The sequence below is a fragment of the Ursus americanus genome, chromosome 32 (genome assembly GCF_024610735.1).
Source record: "Ursus americanus isolate L20-20 chromosome 32, mUrsAme1.1.p, whole genome shotgun sequence".
NCBI lineage: Eukaryota > Metazoa > Chordata > Mammalia > Carnivora > Ursidae > Ursus > Ursus americanus.
This window is the reverse complement of record NC_142158.1, coordinates 27,263,530-27,286,650: the sequence shown is the minus strand read 5'-3', so window position 1 is coordinate 27,286,650 and position 23,121 is coordinate 27,263,530. Positions and strand designations below refer to the sequence as shown.

General features: G+C 57.2%; 1 protein-coding gene across 5 annotated transcripts in view; it reads left to right on the top strand.

Annotated features, from left to right (window-relative positions):
* The window catches only part of TNXB (tenascin XB), a 58,246-nt gene that overhangs the window by 21,470 nt on the left and 13,655 nt on the right, over positions 1–23,121 (top strand). For 3 of the 5 annotated variants that reach the window (XM_045795598.2, XM_045795596.2, XM_045795594.2), the window contains 17 exons: positions 1,493–1,783; positions 2,136–2,441; positions 4,061–4,393; positions 7,291–7,593; positions 8,525–8,824; positions 10,050–10,337; positions 10,597–10,905; positions 11,436–11,744; positions 11,876–12,178; positions 12,588–12,938; positions 14,391–14,708; positions 15,118–15,468; positions 16,920–17,237; positions 17,647–18,003; positions 19,595–19,891; positions 21,253–21,576; positions 21,988–22,338. In XM_045795598.2, the coding sequence (XP_045651554.2) occupies positions 1,493–1,783; positions 2,136–2,441; positions 4,061–4,393; positions 7,291–7,593; positions 8,525–8,824; positions 10,050–10,337; positions 10,597–10,905; positions 11,436–11,744; positions 11,876–12,178; positions 12,588–12,938; positions 14,391–14,708; positions 15,118–15,468; positions 16,920–17,237; positions 17,647–18,003; positions 19,595–19,891; positions 21,253–21,576; positions 21,988–22,338 (5,409 nt within the window). The remainder of the gene's footprint in view (positions 1–1,492; positions 1,784–2,135; positions 2,442–4,060; positions 4,394–7,290; positions 7,594–8,524; positions 8,825–10,049; positions 10,338–10,596; positions 10,906–11,435; positions 11,745–11,875; positions 12,179–12,587; positions 12,939–14,390; positions 14,709–15,117; positions 15,469–16,919; positions 17,238–17,646; positions 18,004–19,594; positions 19,892–21,252; positions 21,577–21,987; positions 22,339–23,121) is intronic. The other 2 variants (XM_045795595.2, XM_045795597.2) reach the window with 2 other exon arrangements.

Genomic DNA, 23,121 nt, shown 5'->3' with positions numbered 1-23,121 from the left:
ATCTGTCTGTTTCCTCTGGATAGAGAGCAGGGCACCTGGGGATCTGAGGGGACTGGGCTTGTGTGTGTCTGACCAAGGAGCTTAGAGCTCATGTGAGGGCATTGGGGGGGGGGACTTCTGAAGGGTTTTAAGTGGGAATGACATGATTTGATAGTTACCTTACAAATAGCACTTGGGGCTACTGCAGAGAATAGAGAGAGAAGTGAGTTAAGAGCCAGCAAGAAATGATGCTGGCCTGCCTGGGATGGTGGCAGCGAGACTGGATGTGGGAGGTGAAGGACAATGAGGAGGCCCATGCATTCCCCTGTTTCTAGAACAGACAGTCCTGTGCGCCGAGGCAAAGAACAGCAGAGGTGAGGAACAGCACAACATGGGACACTTAGATAAACCTCTCGTTTATTAACAGGATGTGAGTGTTTCGGCCTCCAGCAGCCCCATGAGGCATGCCCGTTTGTAGATGAGGAGAGTCAAGGCACAGAGAGGGAGAGGGCACTTAAGCAGCAAATGGCGGGGCCACGGGGTAATCACTGCTGCCTTCCCAGTTCTGGAGAGCAGAGAGAAGGCCTGAAGAGGGAGCATGGGGGGACAGGAGCCAGGGTGAGGGTGTGGGAGCAGAGACAGTAGCCAACACTCAGGGCATGGGCAGAGGAAGAGGGTAGCTGAGGGGTGACCCGCAGAGAGGGGCACAGCCAGGGAGAGTGCTGTTCTGGATGCCAAAGTGAAGGGCGCGGTCAGACGTGTCAGATTCCACACGAGTGATTCAGGGCTACAGAGCGTCCACAGGACTTAGCCATGGCGAGGTCACTGCTGACCCTGGGGAGGGTGGAGCTCGATCAAGAGGGTGATGGAGGTGAGGACATGGCTACAACCAGTATAGACGGCTTTTTCTGGAACCTGGGCTGGGACTAGAGAGGAAGGAGGGAGTGTGGAGGCTGGAGAGAACTAGCAGCCAAGGAGAGGAGCTCCTGCAAATGCCAGGGGCACGGTGGTAGGGCCTGAGGGTCGGTGGTACAGAGTGGGAGAGAAGGAGGTGGGGCCCTGAGCACAGGTGTGGGAGGCTCTCCTGCATTCAAAATCTCCAAAGATGGTACTTCCCTCTCTTGGAGGAGAAACCAGCTAGTGGTTAGGCCTGGAAGCAGTCGATTGTCCTGGAAGACTTCCCTGACTATGGAGACACAGAAAGAGATGGCTGGGCTCCCTTTTCTCTGAAGCTCTTCACCAGGCGGCAGAGAGTCAGGGCCACACTAGTCCATACAGTGCTTCTGTGCCGTTTAGAGGAGGGCACTCTTCCTTAGGTGCGCACAGCTCTGTGCCAGGGCACATAGCTAGGCAAGCAGAGGCCGGCTGGATTTCAGTCCTTCAGTGCTCCCTCAGCCATGCACCTTTGTGCAGTGAACAGCCTGCACAACCTCACACAACATCCTTATGTGGGAGATGGAGTCCCCTCTTCCTTTGACCTGTGTTCCTCCTTTCTCTCTACCTTTCTTCCCAGTGCCTCAGAGTGATCCCAGCCCAGCGACTCCACCCCGCCTAGGAAAGCTGTGGGTGACAGATCCCACCCCAGACTCACTGCACCTCTCCTGGACGGTCCCTGAGGGCCAGTTTGACTCCTTCGTAGTCCAGTACAAGGACAGGGAGGGACAGCCCCAAGTGATGCCCGTGGAAGGGCCCGAGCGCTCGGTCATCGTCTCCTCGCTGGACCCTAACCACAAGTACAGATTCACTCTGTTTGGGATTGCCGACAAGAAGCGGCATGGCCCCCTTACAGCCGACGGCACCACCGGTGAGTGGCAACCACCGGAGCCCCACGTGAGCCCTCCCAGCCTTCCACACACTTGCCCTCAGCCAGGAGCCAGGTGGGGCCTCCCACTGTGATGGCTAACTCCAAATCCTGGCCCCGCTCCCAGGCTGAGAGCCAGCCTCCCCCGTCCTGCTGGGTCCCTTCCATCCCATTCAGCTGCTCCCTAAGGCCAATAAGATGTGTCATACCCTGGCTGTGCCAGACTTCCCAGGAGTTCAGCACTCCTAATTGATGCTAACTGAATAGTGACCCCCCAGGTACGACGGCCCATCCAAACCCCGAACCCCACTCTGGGGCTGCCAGTACAGCCCTCACTGGATCCTCTTACTTACAGCCTCAGAGCGGAGAGTGGAGTCCCTCCACCCAGAGTCCCCAGAGCGGCCCCTGCTGGGGGAGCTGTTGGTGGTTCAGGCAAACCCAGACTCCCTGCGCCTGTCCTGGACCGTGACCCAGGGCTCCTTTGACTCCTTCGTGGTCCAGTACAAGGATGCACAGGGCCAGTCCCAGGCAGTGCCGGTCAGGGGGGATGAGAACGAGGTCACCATCCCTGGCCTGGAGTCCCACCGGAAGTATAAGATGAATCTCTACGGGCGTCATGGCAGGCAGCGTCTGGGGCCTGTGTCCGTGGTGGCCACCACAGGTGAGTCAGAGCCGCCCAGGCCTCCCTCCGAGCAGGATCTGGCCTGGGGGCTCCTTCAGACCTCCCTCCACCTTCTCCTTCTGGGCTCCAATCCTGCCAAGCCTCTACCCTCTACTTCCCCACATCCCAGGACCTCTCATCCAGCCACCAGCCCCTGGCCTTTTTCATGGCCCTGCTTCTCCATCCCCAAGAAGAGGTCCCATTTTCCCCACTCCAAACACCTGGGACACCTCCACCCCAGGCTGTCCTCCCCACAGATATCCTCAGCCACTGTGTCCCTTCCCCTTGTTTTTTGCCGGGTTCCTTCCTCTACCCAGCCTGGCTGGGGCTGCTGTCATTTCTGAGCTTCCATCACCAGCTGCCCTCACCCTCCCACCATTGCTGCTCTGCTCAGAGCTGGCAGATTCAAGGCGTAAGAGTCCTTTGTTTCCCCCAGCTTCTTTCTGGTGTGAAAAGGCTTCGTCCCAGACCCCCAAATCCCTGACTCCCAGCCAACTGGGAGCAGGGCGAAGGGCTCCCTTTCATCTCCCCCCCCACCCGCTCATACCCCCACCTGCCCAGCCTCCTCCTGGTCAGCACCATTTCTGTGGTTGTGTAGCCTCGTGCTTGGGAGCGTAGGCTGGGGATCCAAACGCCTGGATTTTAAGCCTGGCTCTGCAATTTACTGCCTACGGGACCTCATGTAAATTACTGAACCTCTCAGAACCTCAGCTTCCACATCTGTCAAGTGAGGGTAATGGTGCCTGCTTCACAGAGTCCTTAGAGTTAAATCAGTCAGTGTACAAACATACGTACTTAGAACAGTGGCTGGCACCTCAAAACTGCTGTTCAGGAGCAAGCTGCTATTTCTCCCTGACTCTCTCCCTTCCCAGTACCCTTTTCTTCTCCTTATCTCCCTACCTTGCCCATCCTTGCCTGCTCCCTCCTCAGTCTCCTGTCCCCTGAGCAGTACTCCGCGGACCAGGGAGTGGGTGACAGAAGCCAGTCTCCCTTCTCCATGGAGCCTCAGTGAAGACTGAGTTGCCAGACAGTGGATAGGTGCCCTCTGGGCTGTGATTCTAGAGGCAGCCAGGGAGGAGCACGGCCTCCCCAGCCCCTCCACCCCCACATCTTTGTCCCACCCTTGTCTGAAGTGGAAGGAGCGGCAGGGCTACCCAGGGGGGCCTTAGCCAGGGCACATTCTGTCTGGTGTCCTGGTAAGTGGGGTGGAGGTCACTGAAAAACCGTGGGGAGGTGCTGGAGCTGAAAGGGAGGAAGGCAGATGGGAAGAGGCCTTACTGCCCCCTCGAATTCCAGAGGTCATCACTGTCTGTGGACAAGGTAGAAAATTCCTGAGAATTTCCTCTCTGCCCATCTCAGCTCCTTTCTCAAACGTGAGGGGAGACCCCCACCCAGACAGAACGCACCAATACCATCCTGCCAGCAGTACCTGACAGGGGCGGGGGGGGGGGGGGCTGTCTCGGCTCTCTCCCGTGAGTCACTGAATGGCTAATACAAAGGCTGCCCAAACTCCAAAGGCTACAGCCTCAGGACTTTATTTGCTGAATGTACTTTATTGTCATAATTAACCCACAAAGCAAGTCACACTGCAAGCCTGTAACCCCTATTTCTTCTCTCAGCCCACCAGGAGGTTGTGGAGGAGACGCCCAGCCCCACAGAACCCAGCACAGAGGCCCCAGAGCCCCCCGAGGAGCCCCTCCTGGGGGAGCTGACGGTCACGGGATCCTCCCCAGACTCGCTGAGCCTCTCCTGGACGGTCCCCCAGGGCCACTTCGACGCCTTCACTGTGCAGTACAAGGATGGGGACGGGCGGCCGCAGGTGGTGCGTGTCGGGGGTGACGAGAGCGAGGTCACCATCGGGGGCCTGGAGCCGGGGCGCAAGTACAAGCTGCACCTGTATGGCCTGCACAGGGGGCAGCGCGAGGGCCCCGTGTCTGCCGTGGCCGTGACCGGTGAGTGGGGGTGGGGCCTGCTTCCGTTTCCTCCCACCGGTGGCCCCCAGCTTCCCCGTGGCCATGGCTGTCCCTTGCTGTAGTGGTAGCATGAGGCCCCCCACTGCCTGGGGGAGACCCAGAAAGAGCGGTTCCCTGGGGGCCGGGCTATAACCAGCTTTGTGACCTTGAGCAATTTTAAAACTTTCTGTGCCTCTGTTTCCTCAGGTGAAAAGCAGGATAGTAACAGCCATTCCACAGAACTGTAGTGGGGATTAAATGAGTTAACAGACATGAAGCACTAAGAAAGCGTCAGGCACAGAGCACACATGCTGTCAGCATTGCCATAAGGATGATTATAATTGTCCTTAGTCTGGGGTCTGCTCTGCCCCCTTGGCTGGTTCCGCTGCTTAGCTGATCAGATGTGCGTGAGACATCAGCCTCTTCATCAGCGCAGCTGGAAAGCGCCTTTACCGTTCATCTAGTGAGTGACTTTACAGCAAAGAGGGACATCCCTTCCATCCCCTCTCTTGGGCCCAGGTATGAGGCCCTCTGGCAGCACAAAGGACCCAGCCCGGGGGTCTCCTCCACAGAGCCTCAGCACCAGGGCCAGAACCCAGGCAGGCCACTGCGACTTGGGGCCCTCCTGCCGACCTGTCCAGCTTGGTCACAGCTAGGGGCGTCTCTTTTCCCTTTTCTCAAAAACACACCTTTTTAAAAAACGTCTTTTACTATAAGGGGAAAGATTAAAAGCTTAAAAGCAAAGAAACAAGTTTTCAGAGCATGGTTCCAGTACTTCCACAAAGCCCAACCTCACAGTGACTTGGCTGACTTAGTTTCCAGAACCTTCTACTCCTAATTTTCTTTTTGTTCTTCAGTTAGCACTGAGAGTAGGGAGAGGGGAAAGCCACCCCAAGAGTTACTGTCCTGCAGACCGAAGTAACAGGGTGGAGGCTCGAGCCGTGCCCGGACATGCTGCCAAGGTTTCTCTTACGGTGCCCCTCTGTCTGCCGTCTGTCCCAGGCAGCCACGCTGGGCTTTGTGAGTCCCTGTCCCTGGTCCCCAGGGAAAAACAGACTGTGTTGGGCACTGACAGAGGCAGTGCAGTAAAGGAAAATTGAGTTTGGGAATTTGACAGACCGAGTTCTGTTTGTGGCTTCCCTGGTTCTTAGCCTCGTGATCAAGCATGATGTTCCTTGTCAAAGCAGGAAGGTGCTGGGTAGCCGGACTTGCTGAGCTGCCCCAGGGGCCGTGCCTGGCACGTGCTGCGTGCTCTACCGTTGCCAGGAGAGATGAGGTGTATCCAGCCAGTTAGAAACATTTCTAAATTAGAAAAAGATTATGTCAAGTGCAACATGGGGACCGCCATGTTCATGGGTGGTGATAATTCCACCTTTTCCAGTTAAGCCAAGCCACAAAATAAGGCTTGTTTGAGGGTGAGGGAGTTTCTTTTCCTCATGGGAAGAAGTACAGAGAGGGCAGAAGGGAGCAGGAAGTGAATGCGACAGGAGTGATCGGACCTAGAAGGAACATGAAACACTGCCAGGCCTGCTTCCTGGTACCTAGCAGACGCTTGATAACATGGCGGCCGCTCCTAGCCCCCCTCAGCGGCCTTCATCCCTGCCCTCCCCACTCAGACTCAGTTCTGTCTTTCTGAAGCCTCCCAAACAGCCCATTTTTAAAACAGGTTTTTGTCTGTCTAGAGCCGGTCTTATCCTCCCACAGAAGCCAGAGAAAACGGCTCTTGGGAGCCACACCCACCCAGCCACCTCCTCCACTGTCTTACTTTTTGGGACCTATTTTCCAAGTTTGGTCACTACTGAAGAGTGCCCCCTGACTTAGCTGATTCTGGGGCGGTGGGGCCTACGGGGTCCTGAGCTGGTCCTTTCCCAGCCAAGTCATGCAGAGCACTTGTTAACTTCATAACCGGCTGTGGAGCACAGGCTACGTGCTGGGCGCCGGGGGCACAGCAGTGAGCAAGGCAAAGCCACACCCCCCCCCCCCCCGCCCCAGGGTGCTCACGTTCTAGCAGAGGAAAACAGATGCCAGACCTCACAAATCTGTCTGTGGTACGGTCTGTGACAGTGATGAGACCTGGAGAAAAGCAGAGTCCAGCAGGTGAGATGGTGCATGGGCGGGAAGGAGGTGGGAAAGGGCTTCCCTGAGGGAAGACCTGAAGGAGGGACGGGACAAGGCATGTGCACCTTTGGGAAGAAGATCCCGGGCAGAGGGAAGTGCCCCGACCCTCTGTGGACAAGCCAGGAATGTTTGGAATGGGGGGCAGGTGTGAGATGGAAGTCATTGCTGGAACAGGCTCTGACTAATGCGTTAACATGGATCAGAGGGAGGGTGGGGGTGGAGGAGACCCGTGTAGTCGGGTGAGGCCGGTGGTGCTCGGAGATGGCGGCAGGGGAGTGGAGTTAGCGAGGGAAGTCAGCTTCTAAAGGTCGTGCCAACAGACCTTACTCATGGGCTAGATGTAGGGTATGAGGGGACTCAGGGAAACACCCAGGATGAAGCGGTGGCTTTACTGAGGTGGGGAGGCCGTGAAGGAGCAGGTGTGGGGGGGAGTCCCTGAGCTTGGTTTTGGACTTCATGAGTTTGACACAGACCAGGCAACCAAGAAAGGTGCCAGGCAAGCATGAGTCTGTGGGTCCTGGGAGAGGGGACTTGGAGCCACTGACCTACAGATGGAAGTTCAGCCGCTTTCCCAGGGTCTCAGTGACACCCCTCCCCAACCCCAGCATGGCCCCAGGTCCTGGCGGGGACTTAGTGAGGCGTTGTGTCCAGACAGATGTTGCCAGTCAGTGTAGTTTTACATCAGAACCACCTTGTGGGCACCACAGAAACGACAGATGTAATTACTAACAAGGGAAAGAGGAGCTTTTCCTAACGGCCTCCCACCCTCTCTGTCTTAGCTCCACAACCAGAAGAGACTCCAGCCACAGAGCCCCCCCTGGAGCCACGCCTGGGAGAGCTGACAGTGACAGATGTGACCCCCAACTCTGTGGGCCTCGCATGGACGGTCCCCGAGGGCCAGTTTGACTCCTTCATGGTCCAGTACAAGGACAGGGATGGGCAGCCCCAGGTGGTGCCTGTGGCCGCGGACCAGCGTGAGGTCACCATCGCCGGCCTGGAGCCTGCACGCAAACACAAGATGAACTTCTATGGGCTACATGATGGGCAGCGTGTGGGCCCCCTCTCTGTGGTAGCCGTGACCGGTGAGTGAGCAGGGGTGAGGCAGTTCCCATCCCTGGTTACCCAGAATCCCCTCATCCCACAAACCCTCTCTCAGGTCCTGCCTCCATGGCCTCCATGTCTTTCCTGAGGTCACAGGCACTGCAGTCTGACCCCTTGGCTTCTTCCCCAGGCTAGAACCTTCCCTGCCCTCCAGTCCCTCTCCATTCTGCCCTCTCCCTCAGGCAGGAATGTCTTGCTTCCATCTGACCTTAATCTGACTCTGTCTGTCTCCACTGATTGTCCACAGCTGTTCCCTTCCTTTCTCTCAAAACCCTGCTGTGACTTGGCCACGGCTGCCACCTCCCCCTGATGTTCCTTTTTGTTAGACTTAAATGATACACAGCCCTTGAATCTCTTCTCCGAGGCCCTTAGTGCCCTGAGTGCTGTATCCTTCCTTTCCGCTGGAAGTGGCCCTTGCTTTTGGGTCCCTGGGGACAGGTTGCCGCCATTTTTCTGCCACGGTGCCTGATGAAACCCATGGACCCCTCTCAGAGCTTTAAAATCTATAACATAAATGCATAGGGTTACAGAGGAAACCAATTATATTGATATTCAATTACCAAAATATTTTTAATTCAAATTTATGATTTACAGGAACTTCTTCATGAGTTCATTAAATAATGAGACTTAGGGGCATGTGTCATAACCTACCCACATTTAGAAGTAGGGATGAGTGTGAACGGTATTTTGAAGTCTGTGCAGTCATTCTAGGTGACATGAAAACAGTCCCAGGTATGCAGTGACTGGTGCCTATACTGAGCACCAAAGGAAATGCTACATTTCAGTTAGAGGTCAGGGAAAATAGAGTTGTGACTGTGTCTCAGTTCAAGGACCCCCTTGAGGCCCTGGGAGCGCAGGAGCCCATCAGGGTGGGGGATTCTCCACCATGTTCTATGTTTTCCTGGGTCCTAGCTCCCCTCCCCCCGGCCCCAGCTACGGAGTCCCCCCAGGAGCCACGGCTGGGGGAGCTGACAGTGACGGACCTGACCCCTGACTCCGTGACGCTCTCCTGGACGGTCCTCGAGGGTGAATTCGACTCCTTCGTGGTCCAGTACAAGGACAGGGACGGGCAGCCCCGGGTGGTGCCCGTGCCCACAGACCAGCGTGGGGTCACCATCCCTGGCCTGGAGCCCAGCAGGAAGTACAAGTTCTTGCTCTACGGGCTTCAGGATGGGAAGAGACGCAGCCCAGTCTCTGTGGAGGCAAAGACAGGTGAGAGCCCCCCAAACCCCCAGCACCCTGCCTACCTTTCTTCACACTGTCTAGTCTCTTTCCTTTTGCTGGTCTTCCCTGTGCTCACCTCTTCTGTTTTGTTTGAAAAGCCACACTGCCTACCCCGGTTCAAGGCAGATGAGAACCAGAAAAACAGGGCCAGGTCCTGGGTCTGTGTCCCCTGCTGACTTTTCCTCTCTTCTCATAATTTCCACTGCTGTTGAATGGGGGAAGCCCCTTCAGGACCCTTCCTGGAAGGTGGAACATGGGAGACTGGGGGTTCTGGAGGAGAGCGAAGGGAGTCAGGAGCCCTTTCTGCCTGCCTGGGCCTTGTAGCCCTCAGCCTTGTGCAGCCCTTACCTCCTGAGAGTTTTGCCATCACCCACTCTCTTATTCTACTGGCTCAGGCCCATCAGGTCCCCTCTCTGCCTCCCCCAGAGGGCCCCTTTCCTCCTGTGCCCTCTTCCCGGAGCCTCAGAAACTGGGAAGCAGAGGAGCCCAGGGCTGGCTGCCCAGCTAGGCCCATTCGGGCCCAGCCCAGCTGTGCCCCTTTCCTGGGTTTCAGTCCAGGCCCTCCCCTGCCCCTGGGGGTGCCCTGATGCCAGAAAACTCCAGCAATAACAATGCTGTCAGCGTCCTCCCTGGCCAAGAAGGCAGCAGGCCAGCTCCTTCTCAGGCCTCAGGATGGCTTTGGGGCAGACACCAGATCCTTTCTCCATGTGAGCTGCCCTCCTTCTCTCCCGCACCAAGTAGGCAGCCCCCGCTCCTCCACTAGACCCTATGAGGGCCACCTCTATCATCACATCCTGCTTTCTCATCTACTGTCTACACTCATCATCTGTACCCCCTCCGATGTCCCCAGGACCCTTAGATTTCCCTAGGGGCCAGACAAATCACAAAGGGTAGGCTCCTTGGTGGAAGGAAATAAGTAAACCAAGCTGCACCCTGATAGGAAAATAGTCTCTAATAGGTGGGAAGGGTGTGAACGGCAGGAGGAATAAGATAAGCAGGAAGCTAGGGATTCTTTTTTTCCCCAGAGATGTTCCATTGGCTAAGTGCAGGGAGGCATGGGCCAGTTGGGGATGATGGCAGAGATGGGAGGGTGAAGGAAATATTTTGGGGAAGCACTGATCATTTGGGCAGTCCTGGGTTTTTCCAACTCTAGCGGGAAGCAGTCAAAGAGTCATTCTGGAAAAAAGTAAACACAATCTTTCCTCTCTGTCAGCTGCCCAAGGTGACGCCAGCCTTGGGGCCCCACCCCGCCTTGGGGAGCTATGGGTGACAGATCCCACCCTGGACTCACTGCGCCTCTCCTGGACAGTGCCTGAGGGCCACTTTGACTCCTTTGTGGTCCAGTTCAAGGACAGGGATGGGCCCCGGGTGGTGCCTGTGGAGGGCCACGAGCGCTCGGTCACCGTCACCCCTCTGGACACTGGCCACAAGTACAGATTCCTCCTTTATGGGCTCCTGGGCAAGAAGCGCCATGGCCCCCTCACCGCTGAAGGCACCACAGGTGAGAGCATCCCCGCATGGCCAGGCTCTGCTCCTGGAGCTCCCCCGGGATGGGGCAGCACCCAGCCGGGCCAGGGACGCAGGTGGTCATTTGTGCTGGCTGCCATCACCATCCTTATTCTCCTCACACAGCCCCATAGCACTAGCCCTGTAGGACTCAGTCATGGCAAAGCCCTGTCCCTAGACCTCTCAGCCCTGCCCTTGGAGGTCTCACAGGCTACCAGAAACAGCTTGGCCGCCCCCCTCTGTCTCCATCTCAGAGTCCTGGAGTGGTGTGCACGGTGCTATAACAAAGCAGCCCCCAAAGCCCCGTCTCGGGGAGGAGCTACAGGTGACCAGCGTGACACCAGACTCTGTGAGCCTCGCATGGACAGTCCCCGAGGGCCAGTTTGACTCCTTCGTGGTCCAGTACAAGGACAGGGACGGGCAGCCGCAGATGGTCCCCGTGGAGGGCAGCCTCAGGGAGGTCAGCGTCTCGGGCCTGGACCCGGCCCGCAGGTATAAGCTGCTGCTCTATGGGCTGCACCAGGGCAAGCGTGTGGGTCCCATCTCTGCCATCGCCTTGACTGGTGAGTGAGGCTGAGGCCGCAATGCGCCGCCCCTCCTTCCGGCTTCAGCTCTCCTGGTCTGACGGAGCCAGGGGATTTCTGAGCTTCCTCTTTCCCTTCTTTTAGGGGAAGGGATAGCCTTATTGAGGCATAATTCACATACAATTTTATGTGAACAATGAGTTTTGGTAAATATGTAAGTCATGAAACCATTACCACAATGGAGATATAAAACATTCCCATTGACTCCAGAACCATTTCCCCGTGCCCCTTTGCAGTCGGTTCCCCCAATCCCAGCCTGTTAGCCACTAATTCCTTTCTCTCCTTACAGTTTTGCCTTTGTAAGCCTCTCACTCAGCAGGATCGTACAATACATACTCAGTGCTTGGTTTCTAACACTGGGCATAATGCTGTGGGGGTCCATCCCCTTTCCATAGTTGGTCCGTTTTATTACTGACCTCTAGCCTTCACCTCCTCCCCTCCTTCCCTCTCCTTGGAGAGCCTCGTGCAGACAGCCCAGGCACCCATCTCTACCTGTCTCTCTGAACCAGCCCCCAGAGAACCTGTCAAAGCTGAGGCCCCAAGTCCTCCAGGGCCTGAACCCCGCCTAGGGGAGGTGACTGTGGAGGAAGCCACACCAGACACCTTGCATCTCTCCTGGACTGAGACTGAGGGCGATTTTGACTCCTTCGAGGTCCACTACACAGACCAAGGTGGGCAACTCCAAGTACTCAGGATAGATGGTGACCGGAATGACGTCATTCTCTCTGGCCTGGAATCTGAGCACAGATACCTAGTGAACCTGTATGGTTTCCATGGCCAGCAGCGAGTGGGTCCTGCCCACATCGAGGCTCTGACAGGTGAGCAAGGAGAACTCCACCATATCTGCTTCCTCCAAGTAGCTGTGAGAGCCCAGAGGAGAGCGAGTCCTCATGGTCACCCTGCCCCTCTCTCAGGTCCTACTCTCTCTCTCTCATATCTCTCTGTTCAGTCCCAAGGGAAGAGGAGGACGAACCCTCAGAGCCTCCCATCAAGCCCCGGCTAGGGGAGCTGGCTGTGACTGACACCACTCCTGACTCCCTGCACCTCTCCTGGACTGTACCCGAGGGCCAGTTTGACCACTTCCTGGTCCAGTACAAGAACGGGGACGGGCAGCCCAAGGCGGTGCGCGTCCCGGGGTATGAGGATGGGGTCACCGTCTCAGGCCTGCAGCCAGACCACAAGTACAAGATGAACCTGTATGGCTTCCACGGTGGCCAGCGTGTGGGCCCGGTCTCTGCCACTGGGGTGACAGGTGAGTGGATGGTGGGGGCCTGGGGGTGGGGCCAGCGGGAGGATCTCCCTCTCTCAGGTGATGGGGGAGTGGGGTGCAGGAGGGCCCTCTGCTCGAGGCTGAGCCATGACGCCCTTTGTGCCTCCCCACACCTGCGGGGCTCCCTGAGGCCCGAGGGGTCCTCCCATGCAGAGAAGGGCCTCCATGAGCTGTGCTGGTGGCTGTCCAGGACTCCCCACAGCTGACCCCGAAGGCTCCCTGGCATGTTTGTGAGATGTCAGCTGAGCAAGCCCACCCAGCTCCAAGGATGGGTGTCTCTGAGCTGAATGTGCGGACCCCCACACATGATCACAGCTTCTCCATCCTTCCCAAGACCTGAGGACATCTCCTGGGGATCCAGCCTCACCTTCTCTGTGTCTCTCCTTCTCAGCTTCTGAGGAAGAGACCCCAAGCCCCACCGAGGTGGAGGAGACGCCCAGCCCCACAGAACCCAGCACAGAGGCCCCAGAGCCCCCCGAGGAGCCCCTCCTGGGGGAGCTGACGGTAACGGGATCCTCCCCAGACTCGCTGAACCTCTCCTGGACGGTCCCCCAGGGCCACTTCGACGCCTTCACTGTGCAGTACAAGGACGGGGACGGGCGGCCGCAGGTGGTGCGTGTCAGGGGTGACGAGAGCGAGGTCACCATCGGGGGCCTGGAGCCGGGGCGCAAGTACAAGATGAACCTGTATGGCCTGCACAGGGGGCAGCGCGAAGGCCCCGTGTCCACCGTAGCCATGACCGGTGAGTAGGGGCAGGGCCCCGGGGGAAAGCAGGCCCTACAGGACTGTCCCTTATGACCCCGGGCATGGAAACACACATGCTGGCAGCACGTCTTCCTTTGCACGTCAGACGGCCTGAGAATCTTGGTAAAGGGCAGATTTTGGTGCCACAGGCTTGGGCTGGGGCCAGAGATTCTATATTCCTGACGGGATGCTGGTGCTGCTGTCCAAGGACCACACTTTGAGTAGCAGAGCTCCTGACAACAAAAGAATTGAACACGTTCTTAGTATTTGTTGGAGAGAGTTGTACTGGCGTCCCTGATTCCTCCCAGAGGCTTTGCCCCCCTGTGGTCCCTGGAGACTGGGGGAGAAGACGGGGGGTTCAGGATGTAGCGTCCTGACCGAACACCTCCAGGCCTCATGGTTTGGGTGCTGTCAGACTCCTGATTCCCGTGGGCCGACAAGATTGGGTGCCCCGAGCCAAGCGCTGTGGGCGTTCACTGCGTGAGCCTGATCGTGGCAGAGAGATATGTGCCTATCGAGATGGGGCTCCCGGGCGGGGGTGGGGGACAGGCTGTGAACCAGCAATCAGGCAAAGGGGCGTGTGCGAGTGACAGGAAGCCCCGGGGCCAGGCCAAGACTGGGCAGCATGGCTAAGGCAGCCTGCCCACGGGTGTCCACGGGACAGCAGACTCCTGAGGTTGGGCAGGCATTCGCTTGGTGACAGCCTTAGAGTCAGATCCACGTCACGGCTGGTGCCAAGGCTGGAAACTAGGCGCATCGCGGCCCGTGAGAGGGACTGGGAGAATCCTGTGTGAGATCCCCAAGTGGGGGAGAGAGTCTCGAGGTGGCGATGGAGCAGCAGGAGCAGCTCCGAAGCCAGGGGCTCGTCCGGGGATGGAGAGGCTTGTTGCACGGCGAAGCTAAGGCCGTTGCCATCACATGTGCAGTGAGAGGTCATCCTGGCCTCTGTGAGGATCGGAAGGGGCAGGGAGGCAGGGAGCCCGGGGGGACACGGGGACCCAGGTGAGAGGCGATGGGGCTGGGGCGGGGCCCAAGCCAGGCTGGTGGGGCTGCCCGTGCGGGGGACCCAGGAGGAACTTGGGGGACACTCGGAGTCTGATGGCAGCTGGGGCAGGAACAGATCCAGGAAGACTCCAGGTTTCTGGCTGGGGAAGGGAGTTCTGAGCTGTTTGGGAGCAAAGACAGGAGCCAGGGGGAGTGAGATGCCAAGGAGACCCCAGCGGAGGGAGGCCTAGGGCACAGTGTGCAGGGGAGGTGGGTGCTGAAGAGAGCGGGAGAGGGGGCGGGGTGTGGGGAGGGGTGAGATGAGGAGGCTCTGGGCCCGAGAAGGCTGGCACTGATGGACGGGGAAGGTGACAGTCTGCTCCTTACTATCTTATTTTTGTAAGACATGCCTTCTATGCTGACCTGCATGTCCTCATTTGTCCCCATATGTCCCTGTCCACTTCAGAATACGAAGCTATGACCACCGAAGCCCCATCCACCGTGGCCCCTGAGCCTCCCATCAAGCCCCGGCTGGGGGAGCTGGCCGTGACAGACGCCACTCCCGACTCTCTGCACCTCTCCTGGACTGTGCCCGAGGGCCAGTTTGACCACTTCCTGGTCCAGTACAAGAACGGGGACGGGCAGCCCAAGGCGGTGCACGTCCCGGGGTATGAGGATGGGGTCACCGTCTCAGGCCTGCAGCCAGACCACAAGTACAAGATGAACCTGTATGGCTTCCACGGTGGCCAGCGTGTGGGCCCGGTCTCTGCCATTGGGGTGACAGGTGAGTGGGTGGTGGGAGCCTGGGGGTGGGGCCAGCGGGAGGATCTCCCTCTCTCAGGTGATGGGGGAGTGGGGTGCAGGAGGCCCCTCTGCTCGAGGCTGAGCCATGACGCCCTTTGTGCCTCCCCACACCTGCGGGGCTCCCTGAGGCCCGAGGGGTCCTCCCATGCAGAGAAGGGCCTCCATGAGCTGTGCTGGTGGCTGTCCAGGACTCCCCACAGCTGACCCCGAAGGCTCCCTGGCATGTTTGTGAGATGTCAGCTGAGCAAGCCCACCCAGCTCCAAGGATGGGCGTCTCTGAGCTGAATGTGGGGGCCCCCACACATGATCACAGCTTCTCCATCCTTCCCAAGACCTGAGGACATCTCCTGGGGATCCAGCCTCACCTTCTCTGTGTCTCTCCTTCTCAGCTGCAGAGGAAGAGACCCCAAGCCCCACCGAGGTGGAGGAGACGCCCAGCCCCACAGAACCCAGCACAGAGGCCCCAGAGCCCCCCGAGGAGCCCCTCCTGGGGGAGCTGACGGTCATGGGATCCTCCCCAGACTCGCTGAGCCTCTCCTGGACGGTCCCCCAGGGCCACTTCGACGCCTTCACTGTGCAGTACAAGGACGGGGACGGGCGGCCGCAGGTGGTGCGTGTCAGGGGTGACGAGAGCGAGGTCACCATCGGGGGCCTGGAGCCGGGGCGCAAGTACAGGATGAACCTGTATGGCCTGCACAGGGGGCAGCGCGAAGGCCCCGTGTCCGCCGTAGCCGTGACCGGTGAGTAGGGGCGGGGCCCCGGGGGAAAGCAGGCCCTACAGGACTGTCCCTTATGACCCCGGGCATGAAAACACACATGCTGGCAGCACGTCTTCTTTTGCACGTCAGACGGCCTGAGGACCTTGGTAAAGGGCAGATTTTGGTGCCACAGGCTTGGGCTGGGGCCAGAGAGTCTATATTCCTGACGGGATGCTGGTGCTGCTGTCCAAGGACCACACTTTGAGTAGCAGAGCTCCTGACGACAAAGGAATTGAACACGTTCTTAGTATTTGTTGGAGAGAGTTGTACTGGCGTCCCTGATTCCTCCCAGAGGCTTTGCCCCCCTGTGGTCCCTGGAGACTGGGGGAGAAGACGGGGGGTTTAGGATGTAGCGTCCTGACCGAACACCTCCAGGCCTCATGGTTTGGGTGCTGTCAGACTCCTGATTCCCGTGGGCCGACAAGATTGGGTGCCCCGAGCCAAGCGCTGTGGGCGTTCACTGCGTGAGCCTGATCGTGGCAGAGAGATACGTGCCTATCGAGATGGGGCTCCCGGGCGGGGGTGGGGGACAGGCTGTGAACCAGCAATCAGGCAAAGGGGCGTGTGCGAGTGACAGGAAGCCCCGGGGCCAGGCCAAGACTGGGCAGCATGGCTAAGGCAGCCTGCCCACGGGTGTCCACGGGACAGCAGACTCCTGAGGTTGGGCAGGCATTCGCTTGGTGACAGCCTTAGAGTCAGATCCACGTCACGGCTGGTGCCAAGGCTGGAAACTAGGCGCATCGCGGCCCGTGAGAGGGACTGGGAGGATCCTGTGTGAGATCCCCAAGTGGGGGAGAGAGTCTCGAGGTGGCGATGGAGCAGCAGGAGCAGCTCCGAAGCCAGGGGCTCGTCCGGGGATGGAGAGGCTTGTTGCACGGCGAAGCTAAGGCCGACGCCATCACATGTGCAGTGAGAGGTCATCCTGGCCCCTGTGAGGATCGGAAGGGGCAGGGAGGCAGGGAGCCCGGGGGACACGGGGACCCAGGTGAGAGGCGATGGGGCTGGGGTGGGGCCCAAGCCAGGCTGGTAGGGCTGCCCATGCGGGGAACCCAGGGGGAACTTGGGGGACACTCGGAGTCTGATGGCAGCTGGGGCAGGAACAGATCCAGGAAGACTCCAGGTTTCTGGCTGGGGAAGGGAGTTCTGAGCTGTTTGGGAGCAAAGACAGGAGCCAGGGGGAGTGAGATGCCAAGGAGACCCCAGCGGAGGGAGGCCTAGGGCACAGTGTGCAGGGGAGGTGGGTGCTGAAGAGAGCGGGAGAGGGGGCGGGGTGTGGGGAGGGGTGAGATGAGGAGGCTCTGGGCCCGAGAAGGCTGGCATTGATGGACGGGGAAGGTGACAGTCTGCTCCTTACTATCTTATTTTTGTAAGACATGCCTTCTATGCTGACCTGCATGTCCTCATTTGTCCCCATATGTCCCTGTCCACTTCAGAATACGAAGCTATGACCACCGAAGCCCCATCCACCGTGGCCCCTGAGCCTCCCATCAAGCCCCGGCTGGGGGAGCTGGCCGTGACAGACGCCACTCCCGACTCTCTGCACCTCTCCTGGACTGTGCCCGAGGGCCAGTTTGACCACTTCCTGGTCCAGTACAAGAACGGGGACGGGCAGCCCAAGGCGGTGCGCGTCCCGGGGTATGAGGATGGGGTCACCGTCTCAGGCCTGCAGCCAGACCACAAGTACAAGATGAACCTGTATGGCTTCCACGGTGGCCAGCGTGTGGGCCCGGTCTCTGCCATTGGGGTGACAGGTGAGTGGGTGGTGGGAGCCTGGGGGTGGGGCCAGCGGGAGGATCTCCCTCTCTCAGGTGATGGGGGAGTGGGGTGCAGGAGGCCCCTCTGCTCGAGGCTGAGCCATGACGCCCTTTGTGCCTCCCCACACCTGCGGGGCTCCCTGAGGCCCGAGGGGTCCTCCCATGCAGAGAAGGGCCTCCATGAGCTGTGCTGGTGGCTGTCCAGGACTCCCCACAGCTGACCCCGAAGGCTCCCTGGCATGTTTGTGAGATGTCAGCTGAGCAAGCCCACCCAGCTCCAAGGATGGGCGTCTCTGAGCTGAATGTGGGGGCCCCCACACATGATCACAGCTTCTCCATCCTTCCCAAGACCTGAGGACATCTCCTGGGGATCCAGCCTCACCTTCTCTGTGTCTCTCCTTCTCAGCTGCAGAGGAAGAGACCCCAAGCCCCACCGAGGTGGAGGAGACGCCCAGCCCCACAGAACCCAGCACGGAGGCCCCAGAGCCCCCCGAGGAGCCCCTCCTGGGGGAGCTGACGGTCACGGGATCCTCCCCAGACTCGCTGAGCCTCTCCTGGACGGTCCCCCAGGGCCACTTCGACGCCTTCACTGTGCAGTACAAGGACGGGGACGGGCGGCCGCAGGTGGTGCGTGTCAGGGGTGACGAGAGCGAGGTCACCATCGGGGGCCTGGAGCCGGGGCGCAAGTACAAGATGCACCTGTACGGCCTGCACAAGGGGCAGCGCAAGGGCCCCGTGTCCGCCGTGGCGGTGACCGTGACCGGTGAGTGGGGCCGGAGCCTTCAGGCTGGGTTGGGTAAGATCTCATTGGTGGCGCCTTCTGGGTGTCCTCCATTGGAGATCCAAGCTCCTAAAACCTCGCCTAACGCACCCTTCGTCCAGTAACATGTCAGCATCGGCATGAGGTGGTCCGGAAGCTCGAGGGCCAGGAGTGTGCCAGAGAGGCCCTTGTTTGGAAGCCTCTGAGGCAGGGATACACTGACCCATTTTCGGCTTTCCGCTTTACCAGGAACTCTGCAAAGATCTTGTTTTTGTGGTTGGGGCAAATGCCATGAACTCTTCATTCAATCATCAGATATTTATTATGTAAGATTCAACCTTACACACAAAGAGAAAGAATAGCATCGTGAGCTCCCTTATGTCCATTGCCCTGCTGCAGACTAATATTAGTTCCTGGCCAGTCTGGCTCATCCTCAGCTCACTCTCTTCCCGCCCTCCCCGCACTGGATGTGTTTTTAACGAACAGCTTGTTGAGCTGTAGTTTACATACCATAAAATTCACCTGCTTGAAGTATGCAACCTAATGATTTTTAGTCTATTTACAGAGCTGTGCAAGCATCGGCACTGTCTAATTTTAGAACTTTCTGTGTCGAACTCTAACACCATCTAATTTTAGTACTCTATCTCTGTAGAGTTGCCTTTTCTAGACTGATCAGATAGATAGTATCATAGAATACGTGTTCTTCTGTGCCCGGCTTCTTTCGTCACACTCGTTTTCGGGGTTCATGCATGCTGTAACGTGCAGCAGAACTTCATCCCTTTGCATCCAGATAGTATTCCGTTGTAGGGCTGTATGGTTGCGATGTGGGTAAACTCAACCCAGATGCTCTGTACTTCATCCTGTACTCCATGGCTTCACATTTATGTGTAGTGCTCTTTTTAAAAAGACTATTTAAGGGGCGCCTGGGTGGCTCAGTCAGTTAAGCTTCCAACCCTGGATTTCGGCTCAGGTCATGAGATCGAGCTCTGTATCGGGCTTTGTGCTGGGCGTGGAGCCTGCCTAAGATTTCTTCTCTGTGCCTCCTCAACTCATGCAAGCACTCTCTCCCTTAAAAAAAAAAAAAAAAAAAAAAGTATTTAAAAATAGCCACAACACCATTATTTTACCTTTAAAAATGAACAGCCGTTCATTAATATCATTAAGTGTGTAGGTAATGTTAGTTTCCTGGTTGTCTCATAAGTGTTGTTTTCTAATTTGTTGCTGGGATCAGGTCCAAAAAAAGGAGAAAACATTGCAATTGGGAGAATTGGAATTTTAGATAGGGTGGTCACGATTGGCCCTGAAGATGTGACATTGGAACAAAGACTTAAAGGAAGTGTGGACGTGAGCCATGCAGACATCCAGGGTCAGAACATTACACAAAGGGAATAGTCAGTGCAAAGGCCCTGGGGTAGGAGGCTTCCTGGTAAGTTTGACAGGCCATGAAGGACCACAAAAAGAGTGATGATAAGCAGAAATGGATCTTAAGTTAGGCCTACAGAGCTGGCCCACCTTCTGGTCTGAATCCAGGAGAGCCAGGGACTCAACTACTTCTTCTACCAATAGGAAAGGTTCTGTTTGCATCTATTCCCAGACCCCGAAGGGGAGCCCCCTACCAACACTCTTCCGAAGCCGCACTTGGGAGAGCTGACTGTGACCGATGCCACCCCTGACTCCCTGCACCTGTCCTGGACTGTCCCTGAAGGCCAATTTGACCATTTCCTGGTCCAGTACAAGAACGGGGATGGGCAGCCCAAGGTTGTGAGAGTGCCAGGGAATGAGGACCAGGTCACCATCTCAGGCCTGGAGCCCGGCCGCAAGTACAAGATGAACCTGTATGGCTTCCACGGTGGCCAGCGTGTGGGCCCGGTCTCTGCTGTCGGTTTAACTGGTGAGTATACAGTAGGACACTGGGCCCTGCCCTAGCTGGACTCAGTTTCTCTTTCATGTTGATATTCAGGTGTTTTTGTCCCACTGTCCCTGAGACTGAGCCTCCCAAGCTCCTGAGAATGGTTCTGCTCGTGTCTTTACGCCAAGCCTTTGGTGTTGCCCCAGCCATCTTACCCTTTACACGTAGGCTTTTTAAATTTTTTTTAAATTAATGTCTACACCCAACATGGGGCTGGAACTCACAACCCTGAGATCAAGAGCCACATGATCTCTACTGAATGAGCCAGCCAGGCGCCCCCACACACAGGCTTTTTGGTCCTTGAAGAGGCAGGGTACCAGGGAAATAACAGACTCAAACAGACCTGGGGTTGAGCCTCAGCCCATTCAAGCTGTGTGACCCGAAGAGGGTCAATCAACCTCTCTGTGCCTCCCTTCCTTCATCTGTGAAGAAGGAAGAGGAAGAAAATTAGTTTCTAAAAAGTCTTAGGATGAATTCTCATAATTACCATTGATTTCAATGGGTAAAATTGTATGCGTTTCCCAACCCAGACTGACCCCGATTTATGCTAAATGAACACCAACTCCTGCTGCCACAGATGCTGTCGTTTCACTGGTTAGTATAAGTTGTATGTGCGACTTCACAAGGCACGTTCCCTTCATTCGCTACTTGTTAACAGGGCCGTCCATTGCTTTTGTTAAGTTCTCTTGGAGCTATTCCCCTTTGATGCTTAAGACCCAGTTCCCAAACAGAACAGAGAGAAAACAAGATGATTTCGTAATTCAGCGATTAAGGAACAGAAAAGCTGAAAGAAAAGCTGGGGGTGTGATGAGTCATTTGCGCCGTGAATTACAGAGAGAGCAAATACAAGATCCAAAACCACCCAGGTGCAAAGACGACCTCGTGTCTCATCTCTTTGGCCTCCACTGTGAACTCTAAATCTGCCCCTAAAAAATGCTTAGAAGACTTCTAAACCAGAGGAGGAATAAAGGAAAATACGAAGTAGAATTTCCAAACCTGAGTAGATGTCCCTCCTGATGTGACCTGTCTGGTATGCTGGGCAGGGTTAGGAAGCCTGACTTCTGTCCCTCTGTGCAGACTTGCTGTGCGGCTCCCAGGGGCTCAGCGCCCACACATGTGGAGCACCGTGGCAGTCCCAGCCTCCCATCATGATGTCACCACGAGAGTGTGCTCTGTCCCTTGGTAACCGAACATTCAGGCCAGGGAGATGGTGTCTTAACCTGAGGAGCTGGCATCCTAGCTGCAGGGCCTTGGTGTGTCTGGGAGAAATCTAAGTATCCTTTACCGGAAGGGGACCCACCAGGCACGTCCAACATTCTCTTTGTCTCCTGATTCATTCCCAGGAAAGGACCACGAAATGTCAGTCCCGACAGACCCACCCACCACAACTCCCCAGCCTCCCATCAAGCCCCAGCTAGGGGAGCTGGCTGTGACAGATGCCACTCCTGACTCCCTGCACCTCTCCTGGACTGTGCCCGAGGGCCAGTTTGACCATTTCCTGGTCCAGTACAAGAACGGGGACGGGCAGCCCAAGGCGGTGCGCGTCCCGGGGTATGAGGATGGGGTCACCGTCTCAGGCCTGCAGCCAGACCACAAGTACAAGATGAACCTGTATGGCTTCCACGGTGGCCAGCGTGTGGGCCCGGTCTCTGCCATTGGGGTGACAGGTGAGTGGATGGTGGGAGCCTGGGGGTGGGGCCAGCGGGAGGATCTCCCTCTCTCAGGTGATGGGGGAGTGGGGTGCAGGAGGCCCCTCTGCTCGAGGCTGAGCCATGACGCCCTTTGTGCCTCCCCACACCTGCGGGGCTCCCTGAGGCCCGAGGGGTCCTCCCATGCAGAGAAGGGCCTCCATGAGCTGTGCTGGTGGCTGTCCAGGACTCCCCACAGCTGACCCCAAAGGCTCCCTGGCATGTTTGTGAGATGTCAGCTGAGCAAGCCCACCCAGCTCCAAGGATGGGCGTCTCTGAGCTGAATGTGCGGACCCCCACACATGATCACAGCTTCTCCACCCTTCTCCCAAGACCTGAGGACATCTCCTGGGGATCCAGCCTCACCTTCTCTGTGTCTCTCCTTCTCAGCTTCTGAGGAAGAGACCCCAAGCCCCACCGAGGTGGAGGAGACGCCCAGCCCCACAGAACCCAGCACGGAGGCCCCAGAGCCCCCCGAGGAGCCCCTCCTGGGGGAGCTGACGGTCACGGGATCCTCCCCAGACTCGCTGAGCCTCTCCTGGACGGTCCCCCAGGGCCACTTCGACGCCTTCACTGTACAGTACAAGGACGGGGACGGGCGGCCGCATGTGGTGCGTGTCAGGGGTGACGAGAGCGAGGTCACCATCGGGGGCCTGGAGCCGGGGCGCAAGTACAAGCTGCACCTGTACGGCCTGCACAGGGGGCAGCGCAAGGGCCCCGTGTCCGCCGTGGCCGTGACCGGTGAGTGGGGGCGGGAATCAGGGGTCTTCAGGGAGAACTACCTTCTCTCATGGGTTACCTGGATGACTGTTCTGCTGTTCCGCTAGCCCCTAAGGATCCAGGCTCTGGATCCCCATTTCATGCTTCTCCTCCAGGGCCCTGGGGTGTGGCCTGTGCCTAGGAGTTTACATTTGCTCACCTGGAGCCTCACTGTACAGACTAGCGCGACCTCCTTTGATGGTCAGCTGCCGGGCACCTCTAAGAGTAAAGTGTGTCAGGCACAAGCCAAGCATGCACACACACATGCGCACACACACACACGAAGGAAAGAAACAGGGTAACATCCAACCGCGTTGGGATCATTACATAATTAGGCAACATCTACAAGCTGAGCAATTATGCCATCACCAAAGTGTTTTAGCATCAGACAATTACTTGATAATGTTACGTTGAAAAAGGAGCCGCCAAATTTTGTAAGGGTGCTGATCACAACCACTGGAAAATAACGTGCATGGCAAGAAAACCGGAAAGAAACACGTCTCACAGGATGCGTGGCTTGTAGGACAGGATAGAACGTTCCAGCCCTTTTTTTGTTTTATTCTATTCTGTGTTGTTCTAAATTTTCTTTTACAATTGGGAAATACTTATTTTAAATGTAATGTCTTCTCCTCCCTTGTACTCCTTCTATCCTTTCCCCCCATCACTCTTGCAACTTATTTTACTTCTAATTCTGAAAAAGTTATAATTTCTAGTCCCTAAGAAATTAGGGGGGCAAAATCACAAGGTGAATTAAATTCTAAAAGG